Source organism: Acinonyx jubatus, chromosome D1, assembly GCF_027475565.1.
Source record: "Acinonyx jubatus isolate Ajub_Pintada_27869175 chromosome D1, VMU_Ajub_asm_v1.0, whole genome shotgun sequence".
Lineage (NCBI taxonomy): Eukaryota > Metazoa > Chordata > Mammalia > Carnivora > Felidae > Acinonyx > Acinonyx jubatus.
Genome location: NC_069390.1, coordinates 59,692,584 through 59,707,723, shown reverse-complemented (window position 1 = coordinate 59,707,723; position 15,140 = coordinate 59,692,584). Strand labels below are relative to the sequence as shown.

At 39.5% G+C, this 15,140-nt stretch overlaps 1 protein-coding gene across 1 annotated transcript in view; it reads right to left on the bottom strand.

The window, feature by feature from the left end:
- The window catches only part of AAMDC (adipogenesis associated Mth938 domain containing), a 30,164-nt gene that overhangs the window by 1,251 nt on the left and 13,773 nt on the right, over window positions 1-15,140 (bottom strand). The window contains exon 3 of the mRNA XM_015078866.3: window positions 923-1,018. Within this exon, the coding sequence (XP_014934352.1) occupies window positions 923-1,018 (96 nt within the window). The remainder of the gene's footprint in view (window positions 1-922; window positions 1,019-15,140) is intronic.

The window sequence follows — 15,140 nt, the reverse complement described above, 5'->3', positions numbered from 1 at the left end:
ACATCTGTCTAAAGGAAAGAATGAGGTAGATCTCTATATACTTCTGTGAAAGGCTGTCCACAATGTAGCAACATCAGTGGGAAGTTACAGAACAATATGTACAATGTGATCCTGTTGATGTAAAAAATGATTATAAGTGTGTACGTGTATATCTGTACGTGTAAGAGTATGTATTTGCAGTTACATAGGAACCTGGAGCAGTATACATTACATGTACAAACCGGGGTGGGGAGCTCTCACTTTTCTACTTCAACATTTCTGCATCTCCTGTTTTGCTATAAGCATGTATTATTTCTTTAAGTACAATAAAAATAAATTTTTTTTTCTGAAAGGGAAAAAAGGCATAACTTGATTGTGTTCAAGGAAAGAATAGAAAGTATTATAAAAACGTCATGTAATAAAAAAGTGAAGTACTATGAAATCTAAAGAACTGAATATTGATAGCTATCGAGCTTGAGAATTCCAGGAGTGAAGAATTTCTGAAAAATAGTTGAAACAACACAGGCCTAGGCTTAGGTTGAGACTGGAGAGTCCAACCCTGATGAGGAAGAGTACTAACATCCATTATTTTATCCTAGGCCACTCCTGACTCAGCAAAATGAGAGTGCATGATATATTGAGATGACCTCCCAAGAAGGACTTTTTTTTTTTTAACCTTTATTATATTTTTGAAAGAGAGTACATAAGCAGGGCAGGGGCAGAGAGGGAGACACAGAATCAGAAGCAGGCTCCAGGCTCTGAGTTGTCAGCACAGAACCAGACGCAGGGCTTGAACCCACAAACGGTGAGATCATCACCTGAGCCGAAGTGGGACGCTTAACCAACTGAGCCACCCAGGTGCCCCAAGAAGGACATATTTCTAAGGTAATGGTCCAAGAGGTCACCAGCTGTCCTCAGGAATGCTGTGCTCACCAATACCTACCTTCAAGGCCTCACTCATCCCTCGGCCAATCACAAGAGTCTGCACACCCTTCTTAACAACTTCCTCCACATCTGCAGGCTGCACACCAGGAGAATGCTAGATATGGAAAGAGAAAGTATACCAGCTACCTGTTATTTTAAGCTTTCTTTGCATTTGGGATTCTTGTGGGATTCATTCATTCGTCCATTAATTTATTGAGAAAATGTTTACTGAGGTTTATTCTGTGCCAAGCATCATTCAGGGCCCTCGGAATAATAGAAGATTCAATGCTAAGTCTAGTGAAAAATATAGAAGACTAAAAAGGAATTTCAATACTTTTATCAGTGCTAAAGGAAGTTAGTTCAGGGTGTTGTGAGAACATAGAGAAAGAGCACCTAATTCAGACTTGGGGAGTCGGGACAAGTGGTCACTGAAGGCATCCCAGAGGAGGTAACATGTAAGCTGAGACCTACACGACACACAAGAATTAGCCAGGTAACAGGAAATCAGTGGAACAAAGCATTCTAAGTAGAGGGAATAGCATGTACAAGGCTCAGAGGAAGGAAAAACATGGAGAACTAAAGGTCATTCAGTATGACTGGTGTGTCACAGGTGAGAGTAGAAAGAGGGGGGTAGGAGAAGAAAGCACTTGCACACTAAGCCAAAATTTGGACTGTGGAAAGACTTCAAGAGAATGCACCTTTTTCTGAGTTCCTTTCCCACTTATGGAAAACTTACATTGATGCTTTAAAACCTGTCACTACATAAAGTCTTCCCAGAGTGTCCCAGGGATATTTAAGGTAAGATGTTTAGTGACATTAATCCAACATTAAAGGATGGTGGCTTCTGAACTGCTTCCACATCAGCAAATGGGACAGTGGGAGTTTGATAAATACGAGCACAATTACTGGGCTTCACGTATTCTGTATCTTCACAGGGATGACACTCTCAGCACTGAAGATCAGTGACCAAAGCCGTCCTTCCCTGAGTTGTCTATCCTTTCATTCAGTCAACAGGTATTTACTGTGCACTTACTCTGCACCAGGCTCTACACTCAACATTGGAAATACTGAGATGAACCAAATAGTTAATGGAGGAGTTTCAGTCAGGCAAAGTTAGTGAATGTGTGGAAGTAGTTACAGTAGGATGAGATAAATAGAGTTGAGAGGATATCAGAAGAGAGGGAATAAATACGAGTGGGAAGTTGTCATAAATGACATGCTGTTTTAATTGGGTCTTAAAGTATGAGCAGAAAGAAGTATGCCTTGATGCAGTGGTTGTGGAAGGGGTACCCAATCATAGTTGGAGACGGTACAAGGAAAGAACTGCCAAAAATATCATGAAGACAAGTGTACCAAAGAAAGAAAGGTTTTTCAATTTAGAAAGATGATAGAAGAGATAGGATTGAAATTTATATATACTTTTTAAGGTATAAAGAGAGCAAATCAGTCTTCATTAAATCCTGAAATAATATCCTATATGTTTATAGTTACAGTTTTCATAATACAGCTATAGAAATTACTTCACATAATCTATGTAGTCATCCTATAAAGTAGCACTAAAACACCCGTTCTCATTTTATAGATAAGGAAACTGAAGCTCACAAAATATATACACATTGGCCAAGATGACACAAGTTTTAGGTGGTGGAGCTGGGATTTGAACTGAAACGTGTAACTTTCAGTTTAATGCATTTTGTTCGAATACCATAAACCAAGGAGCAACTTTCCTGAAGTTTGAAAGAAATAAGCCTAATGACCACACAGAGTTGTGTTGCTCACTGCAGGTAGAATATTTATTAGTTTACATGTGAACCTGAATCTTCCCTAGAGCAATCTCTCTCTGTTTCTGTCTCTCTCACACAAACAGAAGCTAAAAAATCACAGAAGAGACAGATTGGAATATTTAAAAAAATTTTTTTTTAATTTTTAAATGTTTATTTTTTTAAGGAGAGAGAGACAGAGCATGAGCAGGGGAAGGGCAAAGAGAGGGAGACACAGAATCCAAAGTAGGCTTCAGGCTCTGAGCTGTCAGCACAGAGCCCAATGCGGGGCTTGAACTCATGAGCCATGAGATCATGACCTGAGCTGAAGTTGGACGCCCAACCAACTAAGCCACCCAGGCATCCCTAAAATTTTTTTTTTTAACATTTATTCATTTTTGAGAGAGAGTGAGAGCGGCAGAGGGGCAGAGAGAGGGAGACACAGATCCGAAGCAGGCTCCAGGCTCTGAGCTGTCAGCAAAGCCTGATGTGGGGCTCAAACCCACAAATCATGAGATCATGACCTGAGTCAAAGTTGGACACTTAACCGACTTAGCCACCCAGACATCCCCAGAATGGAATATTTAACAAATAGTTGATTAACGCCGGAAGGAATGGGAAACATGAGGTCAAACAAAAAACAAATGACAATTGAAACACTTAGACATAGCTATACCAGTGCGCCTGGGTGGCTGCTGCACGTTAGGCTCTGTGCTGACAGCTCAGAGCCTGGAGCCTGCTTCGGATTCTGTGTCTCCTCCTTTCTTTGCCCCTCTGCTGCTCACTCTCTCTCTCTCTCTCTCTCTCTCTCTCTCTCAAAAATAAACATAAAAAATAAAACGTAGCTATATCAATAATATTAAGTGGACTAAAGAGTTGAAGGTAAAGATTGTCTAGATTAAAAAGCAAGATCCAACTAAACACTACTTATAAGGTATGCACTTTAAATAAAAAAAACACAGGTTGAAAGTATAAGGATGAAAAAACACATAAACACACAGTAAGAAAAGTGGTGTGGTTATACTAATATCAGATTAAGTCGACCTTAAGAAATATTACTACAGATAAGCAGTGTCATATCATGATGCTTAAAAGGCCAATTCATCAACAAAAATATAACAACTCCAAATCTGTATACTCTTAGTAAAAAAGCTACAAAATGTAAGACAAAAATAACAACTAAGAGGAGAAACAGATACCACCACCATAGTTAGAAATTTTAACAACTCTCTCTCAGTAATTCTAGAACAAATAGACAAAAAGTCAATAAGGAAATGGAGGATTTGGGCAACACTATCAATTTGTCCTAATAGACATTTATAGGTTACTTCATGTAATAATTGCAGAATACATATATATATATATTTTTTTTTTTAATTTTTTAAACATTTGTTTGTGTGAGAGAGACAGCAATGGGAGGGGCAAAAAGAGAGAGGGAGACCCAGAATCCAAAGCAGGCTCCAGGCTCTGAGCTGTCAGCACAGAGCATGATGCAGGGCTTAAACCCATGAACCGTGAAGTGACGACCTGAGTCAAAGTCAGACACTTAACCGACTGAGCCACCCAGGCACCCCATAATTTTTTTTTTTAAGTGTAGTAGTATAGGCAGGTTATAGATTAGCAGGAAGAGACCACATATAGGCACACATACAACTCACTGCTTCCTCATTTAGTTAGCCAAGGAAACAAAACAGATGCCAAGTGGCTACACCAAGTGGAACCAGATGCAGTGTATCTTTGCCGGCTTTCTCCACGGCTCTTGATTCCTTATGGGGTGTGCAAGTGCTGCTGACATCCTTCACCCCATCAGTGAATGTTCCAGGGCTGATAAGGAAGCCAGTCTCTCTCACTATTACACTTTTATATTCAGACTTATGTCATCAGCATCTTTCTAAGGAGCTGACACTTAAGACTGTATGAGCTTACATTTAAGGGACTATGAAAAGTTGGAACACCTGCATGTCAAAGAGTGAACCAAACTGGTCGGCAGGAAGGGTATATTCCTCATTTGGGGCGAGGATGCAGACCTCGGGCCCAGGTGGCTCTGAACAGTACCTCTGCCTCCAGCTTCACTGGTTCTTCACAAAGATCAGAGGAGACTGGGGGAGAATAGATTCTTTTTTTGTAAAAGTTATTTCGGTTCATAAATTTTTAAAAGGCAAGATAAAAAGGGATTTTTTTTCACTTGATTACAATGATTAGTTCTTAAAGAAATGTAAAAGGATTAGATGTGTTTTTAGTTCCATGGCTCTGATTAATCCTAGAACCGCCCTGCACCGCAGTTATGCTATACAGGACTTAAAATAATCTTCTGGGGCAATAACCAAGGTAAATATTTAATAGAATTACAAATCAGGTTGGGGAGCTTCACCTTCCTCAAGTAAATGCACTTAACTGAAATACTGAAAGATTGCTTCATCTAACAAAGAATTGCATCTACTTTGAGGAGCATCATGATCCCCAGACTCTAAGAGCTCACATTCTAGTAAAAGGAAACAAGGCCACTGCTCAAAATCAAGTGAAAGGTCAGTAAAAGTGCAAAACCATAATCCTTGGGAGATTCAGAGACTGAAGACAGCCGCAACCCATCAGAGTTGCTGGATCAATGGAACTCAAGTGACAAATGTGGCTGCTGTGTGCAATACTGCAGGCCCAGGGTGTCACGTACAGAGCAGTGAAAGATAACTCTGCAACAGCCTGTGGATCCCGGCATTGGTGGGTGATTACTCACAGCTTTGTGCAGAGGCCTGTGATTGGAGCATCAGTCTGTTATTGAGGTGTCCTCAACCTGCCACCAGCGACTCCTCCGCTTCTTCCAATCCCTTGGGGCAAACCACAAGGCTGTCTTCCCTGCATGAGTGTCTGATTCTGTGCCTCTTCTTTAAGAGGCTTTCTGTCACACCATGTGAGGTTGTAAAATCTTATTGTTTTTTCTTGAGGGAAAGCTATTAATTGTGGGGAAATGTCCAGCTAATAATAATAATATCCATTATACCGGCTAAACGACAAGAGTGGCATCTTACATGGCTGGGACATTTCATCTTATTTTATGTTAAGTTTAAAAAGAAAACATTCCTAAATTACGCTTTCAAGGAAGCATTTCCTCCTGCTGAAATAAATGGTTAGTGGCAATGCTGTTATCTGGCTGTGTTGCTGAGAAAAGCAGATTCTGCGAGTGAGGGTTAAAGGATCTCTTCAATCTGTCCCCTGTGGACACTGCCTGAGTCACATTCTCATTATCATTTGCCTGAATTAAGAGCCTCTTAAATGGTCTTCCTATCTCGACCAGGGCAGAGGCAAATTTGTGTTTCGTTTTTGTTTTTGGTGACACAGCCTGCTCTGGCAATATGGCAAAGCCTACAGCCCCATTCTCAAAATGAAAATTTTAAATGCACAATAGAAAATACATGGAATTGCAAAGGCAACAGGTTTTATACAAATAAAATTATCAGAATATGAAAAACAGATAGGCAGTCTAGTAATATGCTTCTTCATTAACTTCGAAGAGTGGGAATATTTTCCAAATGTCCCTTACACTTGCCCTCACATCTCCTACTGGCAAGACTGCGAGTTCTTTCAAAATCTATTCTACCTCTTCTGGGTAAAAGAAGCTGCCCAGCCAGAGACTCCACTTCGTGTTTTCCCTTGCAGCCAGGTATGGCAATGTGACTATGCTCTCACCAATATAAAGTTCAATGGAATAGGAGCAGAAGAAATGACACAACATCTAGGTTTGGGCCTTAAGACATTAGGTGTGAGCTTTTCTTCTCTTTCACCTTCCTTTCAAGTTAGAACTCCGACATTCAAATGCTCTAGAAGATGGTAGAACAACAGAGGAAAAAAAACATGGGCCCCTGGCAGTTCCCCCAGAGCTGTTCTCCTTGCCCGCCCCCCCCCCCCCAGCTTAGGTGGGCCACACTAATAAGAGAGAAATATATTTCTATTTTCTGTAAGCCACTAGATTTTGGGATTTCTAATATACACAGCAGCTTCTTCTTTAACCTAACAGATCCAAAGACCCATTCTTAAACTAAACCATGACTAGTTGTGAATCATTTGGGTAGAACAGATATGAAGGAGTTAACTACACTAGACCCCAAGGGACTATGTCTTCTATGTAGAATATACACAGGGAGCCATAGAGACATTTACCTTATGGGAATTCAACTATATAGTTTTTGTTCAATTTTTAGATGTTTGTTTATTTGGAGAGAGAGAGAGAGAGAGAGAGCATGAGCAGGGGAGGGGCAGAGAGAGGGAGAGAGAGAGTCCCAAGCAGGCTCCACACTGTCAGTGTAGAGCCCAGCACGGACTCGACCTCACAAACCATGAAATCATGACTTGAACCGAAATCAAAGGTCAGACACTTAACTGATTGAGCCACCTCAGGCGCCCCTCAACTATATGTTTTTAGAAAAAAAAAAGAAAGAACTATTTAAATAGTGATGGTAATTCAGCCATTGTACTCAAAGGGCATAACATGAGATGGCAGTCATGTGTCTGTTATTCCTTCCATCTCAATTTCATAGTTGCTGCTTCCAGTGTGAAACTTTGGTCTCATCAAGTGTGTTTCTAGTGTTTAAACCTACAATATGCATTCTTCATACAACACGGACCTTAAATGCAAAAGAACTACTTTGTCCTGTATGGAAGATAACACATGCGTTCTAACATTAAGGGGATCTTCTAGAAGGGATCTGACTCTAAGCAATTTTCATCTTTTTTTTTTTAAGTTTATTTATTTTTGCAGAGAGAGAGAGAGAGCGCGTGCATGAGGGGGGTAGGGGCAGAGAGAGAGGGAGACACAGAATCTGAAACAGGCTCTAGGCTCCAAGCTGTCAGCACAGAGCCCGATGCAGGTCTCGAACTCACAGACAACGAGATCATGACCTGAGCAAAGTCAGATGCTCAACCAACTGAGCCACCTGGACGCCCCTAAGCAATTTTCATCTTAAGTGCTGACTTTAAAATTTAATCCATGAATAAGATTTAAGTCTACATATTAGTCTCAAAGTGATAGGATCTACGGCTTGGAGGAGCCTTACATGTCCATCTAGCCCCAACTACCCATATGATAGAGTCTCCTATGAAAATAAATGTTTGTAGACACTGCTGACCAATTGAGGAGCTCTTCCCATGATTAAAAAAAAAAAAATTTTTTTAATGTTTATTTGTTTTGAGAGAGAGACAGGGCACAAACGGGAAGGGCAGAGAGAGAGGGAGACACAGAATCCAAAGCAGGCTTGAGGCCTGAAGCTGTCAGCACAGAGCTCGACACAGGGCTCAAACCCATGAACTGTGAGATCATGACCTGAGCCAAAGTTGGTTGCTCAACCATGACACCCAGGAGCCCCCCCCCCGCCCCATGATTCTACTCTAGCATTTCCCCCACCCTTCTATGCCTATGCACACACTTTCCCTGGTAGTTCCCTTGTTTACCTGGGAAGTTCCCTTGTTTACCCTTCAAGAATCAGGTCAGGAGCACTTGGGTGGCTCAGTCGGTTGAGCGTCTGACTTCAGCTCAGGTCATGATCTCACAGCTTGGGAGTTCGGGCCCCGCATCAGGCTCTGTGCCGACAGCTCAGGGCCTAGAGCCTGCTTCAGATTCTGTGTCTCCCTCTCTCTGCTCCTTGCCTGCTCACACTCTGTCTCTGTCTCTCAAAAGTAAATAAACATTAAAAAAAAAATCAGGTCAAAGATCACACCTTCTGTGAATACTCAGGCAGTTTTACGTGCTTCTTCCTTTCTCCCATTGCAACTCTTTTGGTTCATGTATTATAGCATTTACTACAATGTTCTCTTTGCCTAATTCTCCCATTTCCTTGAAGGAGGAGACAGGTGATTTGACTGTATGTCAGGGTTTGAGACAATATTTAGCACCCTGTAAGCAATCCCTATATATTTTTAAATGTTGAATTATGACAGTACATGCCAAACTCATTTTTGGATGCTAGATTAACTTGTTTGAGCTTCAAAAGAGGGTTCTGAAAGACTCCAAAGAATCACCAGAGTCCTTTCTTTCATTCTTGGTAGGTTCCATCTTCTGTTATTTAACTTTGACTTGAATAAAGAGAGCAATAGGACATGCTTTTCATTTTTACTAACAATTTAAATCATTTCCACATTTCAAAACTGGCCTGATAAATTGTTGGTAACACTAATATATAGTATAAACTCTATAAAGGGGAATTTGACAACATCTAACAAGTCTACATTTACATTTATACTTTAACCAGCAATCCTAGTTCTAAGCCTACATGTTGAAGATACACCTCCGATGATACAAGAAACCATGTACATATACAAGGTTATTCATTGTAGCACTATATATAATAGCAAAATATTGAAAGCAATCTAAGTGCCCATCCATAGGATAAATTGAAGAAACAGTATCACATTCACATAGTGGATTACTCTATAGCTGTATAAAAGAAAAAAGAATATCTCTAAGAACTGATATCCTGATTTTCAGTATATATTGTTAAGTGAAAGAGAAAAAAAGGGCAAGATATGCTACCTTTTATGTAAGAAGGGAGTTATAAGAAAAAAGATGTATGTATGTACGTATGTGGGTAGGTGTACGTGTATATTTGCTTACTATTAAAATACAGAAGAGATAAACCATAAACTAATACAAATAGTTACTGACCTATTGGAGTGAAGTAGGTATGGGATGGAAAAGATAGGGAAAGGAGTGAGATTTTTCTAAGTGTACCTTGTTAAATTGTTTTGACTTCTAAACCATGTAAATGTTTTACATTCAAAAAATTAAATCAGCAAAGACAGGAAGTAGGGAGACCCTTACACAGTATGCCAACAGAAACAAATGAACTCAATGGTCTGAAATTGATGACACAACAAAAAGGAAACATACACGAAGTAAGTTTGTAACAGTGTTCTGATTGTACACCTAAAGGAAATGTGTTCCAAGTACAAAAATACCTATAAAGATCTCAAAGTTTATTTTGTGATTTTGATGTTAGTTATAATATTGGTGTAGTAATTTCAAAATTATTTTGTGTTCATAGAAAAACACAGCAAATATGTAATTCTACCGATGCTTTGGGGAATTACGTTTCTCCATGGGAGAAGGAAAGCACAGATATGGAATGGGGGAATAAGAGAAAGAATCTTGAGGTATTAGATTAAACTGGAGGTTTTATGAATTCATTACACACACACACACACACATTTTCTGGCTGTGTATACTGAAAGGCATAGACGTAGTGACATCTCAGTAACAATGAACACACCTAACATCCAGCTCTTGATTTCTAGATCCCATTCTTCACTAAAAGGAACCATGGCTCTTTGAAGAAATGGCTGAATCAAGAGATAATATATTTTGCTATGCCAGAAAACAAGGCAATGGTAAAAAAAACTGTTGGGAACGTGTCAAAAGAACACTGGTCAGATTTGGGACAATTTAAACCTCAAAAATATTACCAATGGCAGTGGATTAAAACATCACTGTGTTCAAGCTGCTGTAACAAAAAGCTACAAAGTAGGTAGCTTATAAATAATAGGAATTTATTTCTCACAGTTCTGGAAGCTAGATATCCACGATCAAGGCATCAGAATGGTTGAGTTTTGGTGAAGGCCCTCTTCCTGGTTTGTAGTCAATGCCTTCTTTATTCTCATGTGGTGGAAGGAATATTTCTGTAGCCCCTTTTCTCAGGCACTAATCCCATTCATGAGGGCTACACCTTCAAGCACCCAAAGACCCCAACCCCTAATACCATCATCTTTAGGTGTTAGGATTTCAACATACGAATTTTGAAACACATTAAGAACATAGTACACAATAAGTAAAAAAAGAAAACATGAGCCTGTAGTGATACTAAAAAGGGTGGGAGTGGCAGAAGAAAAGCTACATTACAGAAGAATCCAGCTAATGAATGTAGAAGGAATGACAGAAGCATCATCATTGTGCAACCACTAATTTAGTAATAAATTCAGGCAAGGATCAGTGGTTAATGCTAAAACCACTTGATGAAAAGGTTGCTGGGTGTTTGAACAAGATATGACAAAGTTTCAAATTATTACTCTACAGATTGTTTATTGATTACAAATGGAAAAATGTACCTTTACCACCATCTTTTTTTTAATCCTTTTTTTTTTCCTTGAGAGAGAGCAAGGGTGCAAGTGAGTGAGGGGTAGAGACAGAAAAAATCCCAGGAGGGGCAGAAGAGAGAGAGAGAGAGAGAGAGAGAAGCGGGGCTGGCCCAAAACGGGACTCATGCTCACCCGAAGCAGGGCTTGAGCTCATCTGATGTGGGACTTGAATTCATGAACCTAGATCATGACCTGAGCCAAAGTCAGATGCTTAATGACTAAGCCACCCAGGCACTCTACCTTTACCACCATCTTAAACACAGATCAAACATAACCTCATCAATAAAGGGGCAGACTGACTTTATTTGCCTTCAGATATGCACGTAAGATATAACCACCTATGAAGCACTTATGCCCAAAATGATTAACTTGTGTCTAATCATGATGGAAAAGAATCAGATAAACCTAAATTGTAGACTATTCTACAAAATAATTGGCCTGGACCCTTCAAAAATATCTGTGTCATAAAAGTGAAAAAATGGGGAGGAACTGACTTGATTAACAGACTAAAGAAATAGGACAACAACAACAACAAGAAGTAGGACAACAAAATGTAAAGCATGACCGACCCTTGATTGGATCTTGGATTGGCAAGGAAAGCCAACTATAAAAGACATTATTTAATTGGAACAATTGTTACAGTTTGACTATGGAGTTGATATTACTTAATATTTTATCAATGCTGAGTTTTTTGAGTATAATACTGTGATTATGTATGGCAGAATGACTTTGTTTTAGTAGATACATTCTGCAGTACTTAGGGCTCATGTGAACTATCAAGTGTCACAATGTCAGTAACTTACTTTCAAATAATTCAGCAAAAATAATTATTGAAGTGGGGATGGGGTGCCTGGGTGACTCAGTTGGTTAAGCGTCCCACTCATGATTTTGGCTCAGGTCAGGATGTCAGTCCTGAAATCGAGCGCTGCGCTGGCTCAGCATGGAGTGCAGAGCCTGCTTGGGACTCTCTCTCTATCCCTCCCCTGCTCATGCTCTCTCTCTCCAAATAAATAAACTTAAAAAAATTAGTGAAAAAGAGAGAAAGGGAGAGGGGTAGTATGTGTGCCATATAAAGACAAAGTCAATGTGGCAGAGTGTTAACTGGTGAATATAGGCTGATGGTATACAAGTGCTTGTTCTTTTTTTTTTTCCAGTTTGTTTTGTCGGTTTGAAATTTTTCAAAATTTAAAAAAATGAGAAGAGGTTCAACATAGAAGCAGCTCAACACAGGTTTTATGTTGTCAACCAGGTTTGGAAGGTGAGTGGGAAAACAAAAGCAAAAGCAAACAAACGCAAAAGCAGAAAGGCTTAGGGACCTCAGCTCATCTACCTTTCCTTAGGTAGCACTGACCTGGACACGAGAACCTCCAGTCTGGCCAATTCTCTGAGAACTAAGTTCTACTTTATATCTATTGCCTGTATTATATATAAAAATAAAACTACAAAACCAACAAAAGTTATAAAGGATATTTTTGAGACTTTAGGGAAATTTGAAGATAGAATGTATATTAGATAATATTACTGTACCAAAGATAACAATCTTATTTGTGATAATGATATTGTAGCTATGTAAGAAAATGTTCATGTTCTTAGGAAGGCAATGCTGAAATACAGTATCTGACGTTTAGTCTCAAGTGATTCAGGGGAGGGAAGGGAAGTGTCTGTGTGTTTAGAGAAAAAAAATACATGGTAAATGTTAATAACTTGAGGATTTAGATTAAAGGTGTAGGGGAATATATTGTGCCATTCATACGGCTGTTGTGTAGGACATTTTTCAAAATTGAAAGTTGGAGTAAAGTTTCCCCATTTACTTTAGTTCTCCCTGGGTGGCTGCTACCTGGTTTGGCTTTCTTTTTTCAGTTTATTTATTTTGAGAGAGACAGAGAGAGCACGAGCAAGGGAGGGGCAGAGAGGGAGAATCCCAAACAGGCTCCGTGCTGCCAGTGCAGAGCCTGATGGCGGCTTGAACCCATGATGACCCGAGCTGAATTTGGATGCTTAACTGACGAAGCCACCCAGGCATTCCCCCCAAAATGTTTAATGATATCCATAATGACAGATTCAATGCAGCAAACATTTATTGAGATCCCACTTTACAGGTCCTGTGCTAAAATGCATAGTTCTTGCCATTTGGGAGTTCACCATTTAATGAGGGAAACAGATAAATACACACTCATTATAATACAGGTGGACTGCACTAAGTGCTACAATATAGAGGCACAAAGTATTGCAGAAATACTGAGAAGAGAGTTAGCAGCTTATTCTCACAAGGATTATCATAGAGGAGATAATACAAAGGCTAAGAATTAAAGAATATATAAAATTTCAGCAGGTATAAAGGAAAGCAGGTCATTCCAAGTAAAGGAAATGGTTTTAGCAAAGGTACTGAGGAATAAAAGATCATGGTAAGTTTGTAAGGGGATAAGCATTTGGTATGGAATAACTAAGTCTTCAGATGTGTGTTATGAAATATAGGAGATGCAAGTGAAAGGAAACTTTGGAATTGTTAAAAAAAAAATACGGTATCTGCCATGTGAAAGTCGCTGTGGTAGAGGCTTTACAAAGATGAACATATTTGTATTCAAAGCAACCCCATGAAGTATATTATTTTCCAGGTCCCACCCGGTAAGAGATTCTGATTCAGTAGGTGGGGAGAATGAGGGAAAGAAAGAATATGCATTTTAAACAAGTACTCTAGGTGACTGTGATGGAAGAGAACCATGAATGACACTTAGAAATACTGATTCAGACTGATTCAGAGAAAAGAATGAATTTGCATGAAGGCAAGTTGCATACATTTAAAAAATTTATTCTTTCCAACCCATGCCATACTCTTACATCAACCTATGACAAACAGACATTATTCTCTTTTTATAGGTGATTAAATTGAGGCACAAAGGGCTAAATAACTTGTTTAAGGTTACCCACCTAAAATGTGACAGTGCCCAGACCCATGAATCTAAATGTCTGCTACATCTCTATCTAGATGCCCTAACAAAAGTTTAGGTTCAGAGGCACCTGGGTGGCTCAGTCGGTTAAGCGTCTGACTTCAGCTCAGGTCATGATCTCGCAGTTTGTGGGTTCGAGCCCTGTGTCAGGCTCTGTGCTGACAGCTCAGGGCCTGGAGCCTGCTTCGGATTCTGTGTCTCCCTCTCTCTCTCTCACTCTCTGCCCCTCCCCCACTTGCTCACGCACGCGCTCTCTCTCTCTCTCTCTCTCAAAAATAAACATTAAAAAAAAAATAAGACTTGTGAACTTAAACCACACAGAAAGTTGTTTAAAAAAAAAAGTTCAACATACTCCAAAAGAATTAATCATTTTCTCTACCCAGCCTTTGCCCCAAACACAAACATATCTGTTCCTACTCCGATATACCCAATCTCAGTGAACAGTACCACCCTGTACCCATTTATCCATCCCAGAATTCTCCCTCACCTGCTAAATCTAGTAAGTTTCCTTATCCTGTCAATTTCACCTTCTTAATGGTTTTCAATAGTCTCCTTTCCACCCACACTACTACTGATTTAACAATAACAGCTTCATTTGTTGAGTGCCTACACCACGTCTGGCACAGTATGTTCATCTTTAGACCAACTCTGTGAGGTAGGTAATGTTAACTGTCTCCATTATATCGATGAGGACTCCACGGCTTTGATTCTGTCCTTTTAGCTCTCTACAGATGAGTTCTAGATGAACACCTCAGCTTTTCCTCTTACCTTTCCTAGTTCTTATCCCTCCAACTAGTTCTAGAACACCTCCTCTTGCTTATCCTAAAAACTAAACTTATGGCAACTTATCATCAATGGCACCTCCTCAGTTTTGCAGTTTGTATTTTCCAGTTTTGTAGTTTTTAACCTTAAAGTTTAAGAGGAATCATGATATATGAGGAAGGAATGGGAAATAAAGTTAGAATGTGACCTGGGTTTACTATTTGATTTCACATTTTTTTGCTCTGTGTCTATGTAAGTTATATAATTTCTGCGTCCTTAAGTTTCCTTAAACAAAGGATAACATTCATAGTAATATTAATGCACACAGTCTTATATGAGGAAGGTACAACGTGCTAAATCCATTGTTGAAGGGAAAAAAAAACCTCTCCAATGTGGCACACTCATAAATTAGTACTCCAATATATCTTATGCCCATAATCTGGATAATCTTTGTCAGACACATCAATCTCCTGCATAAATATCTCAAGTGGCTATGCCTCATCCATTAAATAAAATGTAAACCTAGCTCTGCAGACATTCTGTCAACCATACCACTGCCTACTCTTACATCTCTCTAGCTTTACTCTATGAAATAATCCAATGCAGTCATTTGGTTCACAAGTATTATGTCTTCTTATTCCTCAGCCTTCTC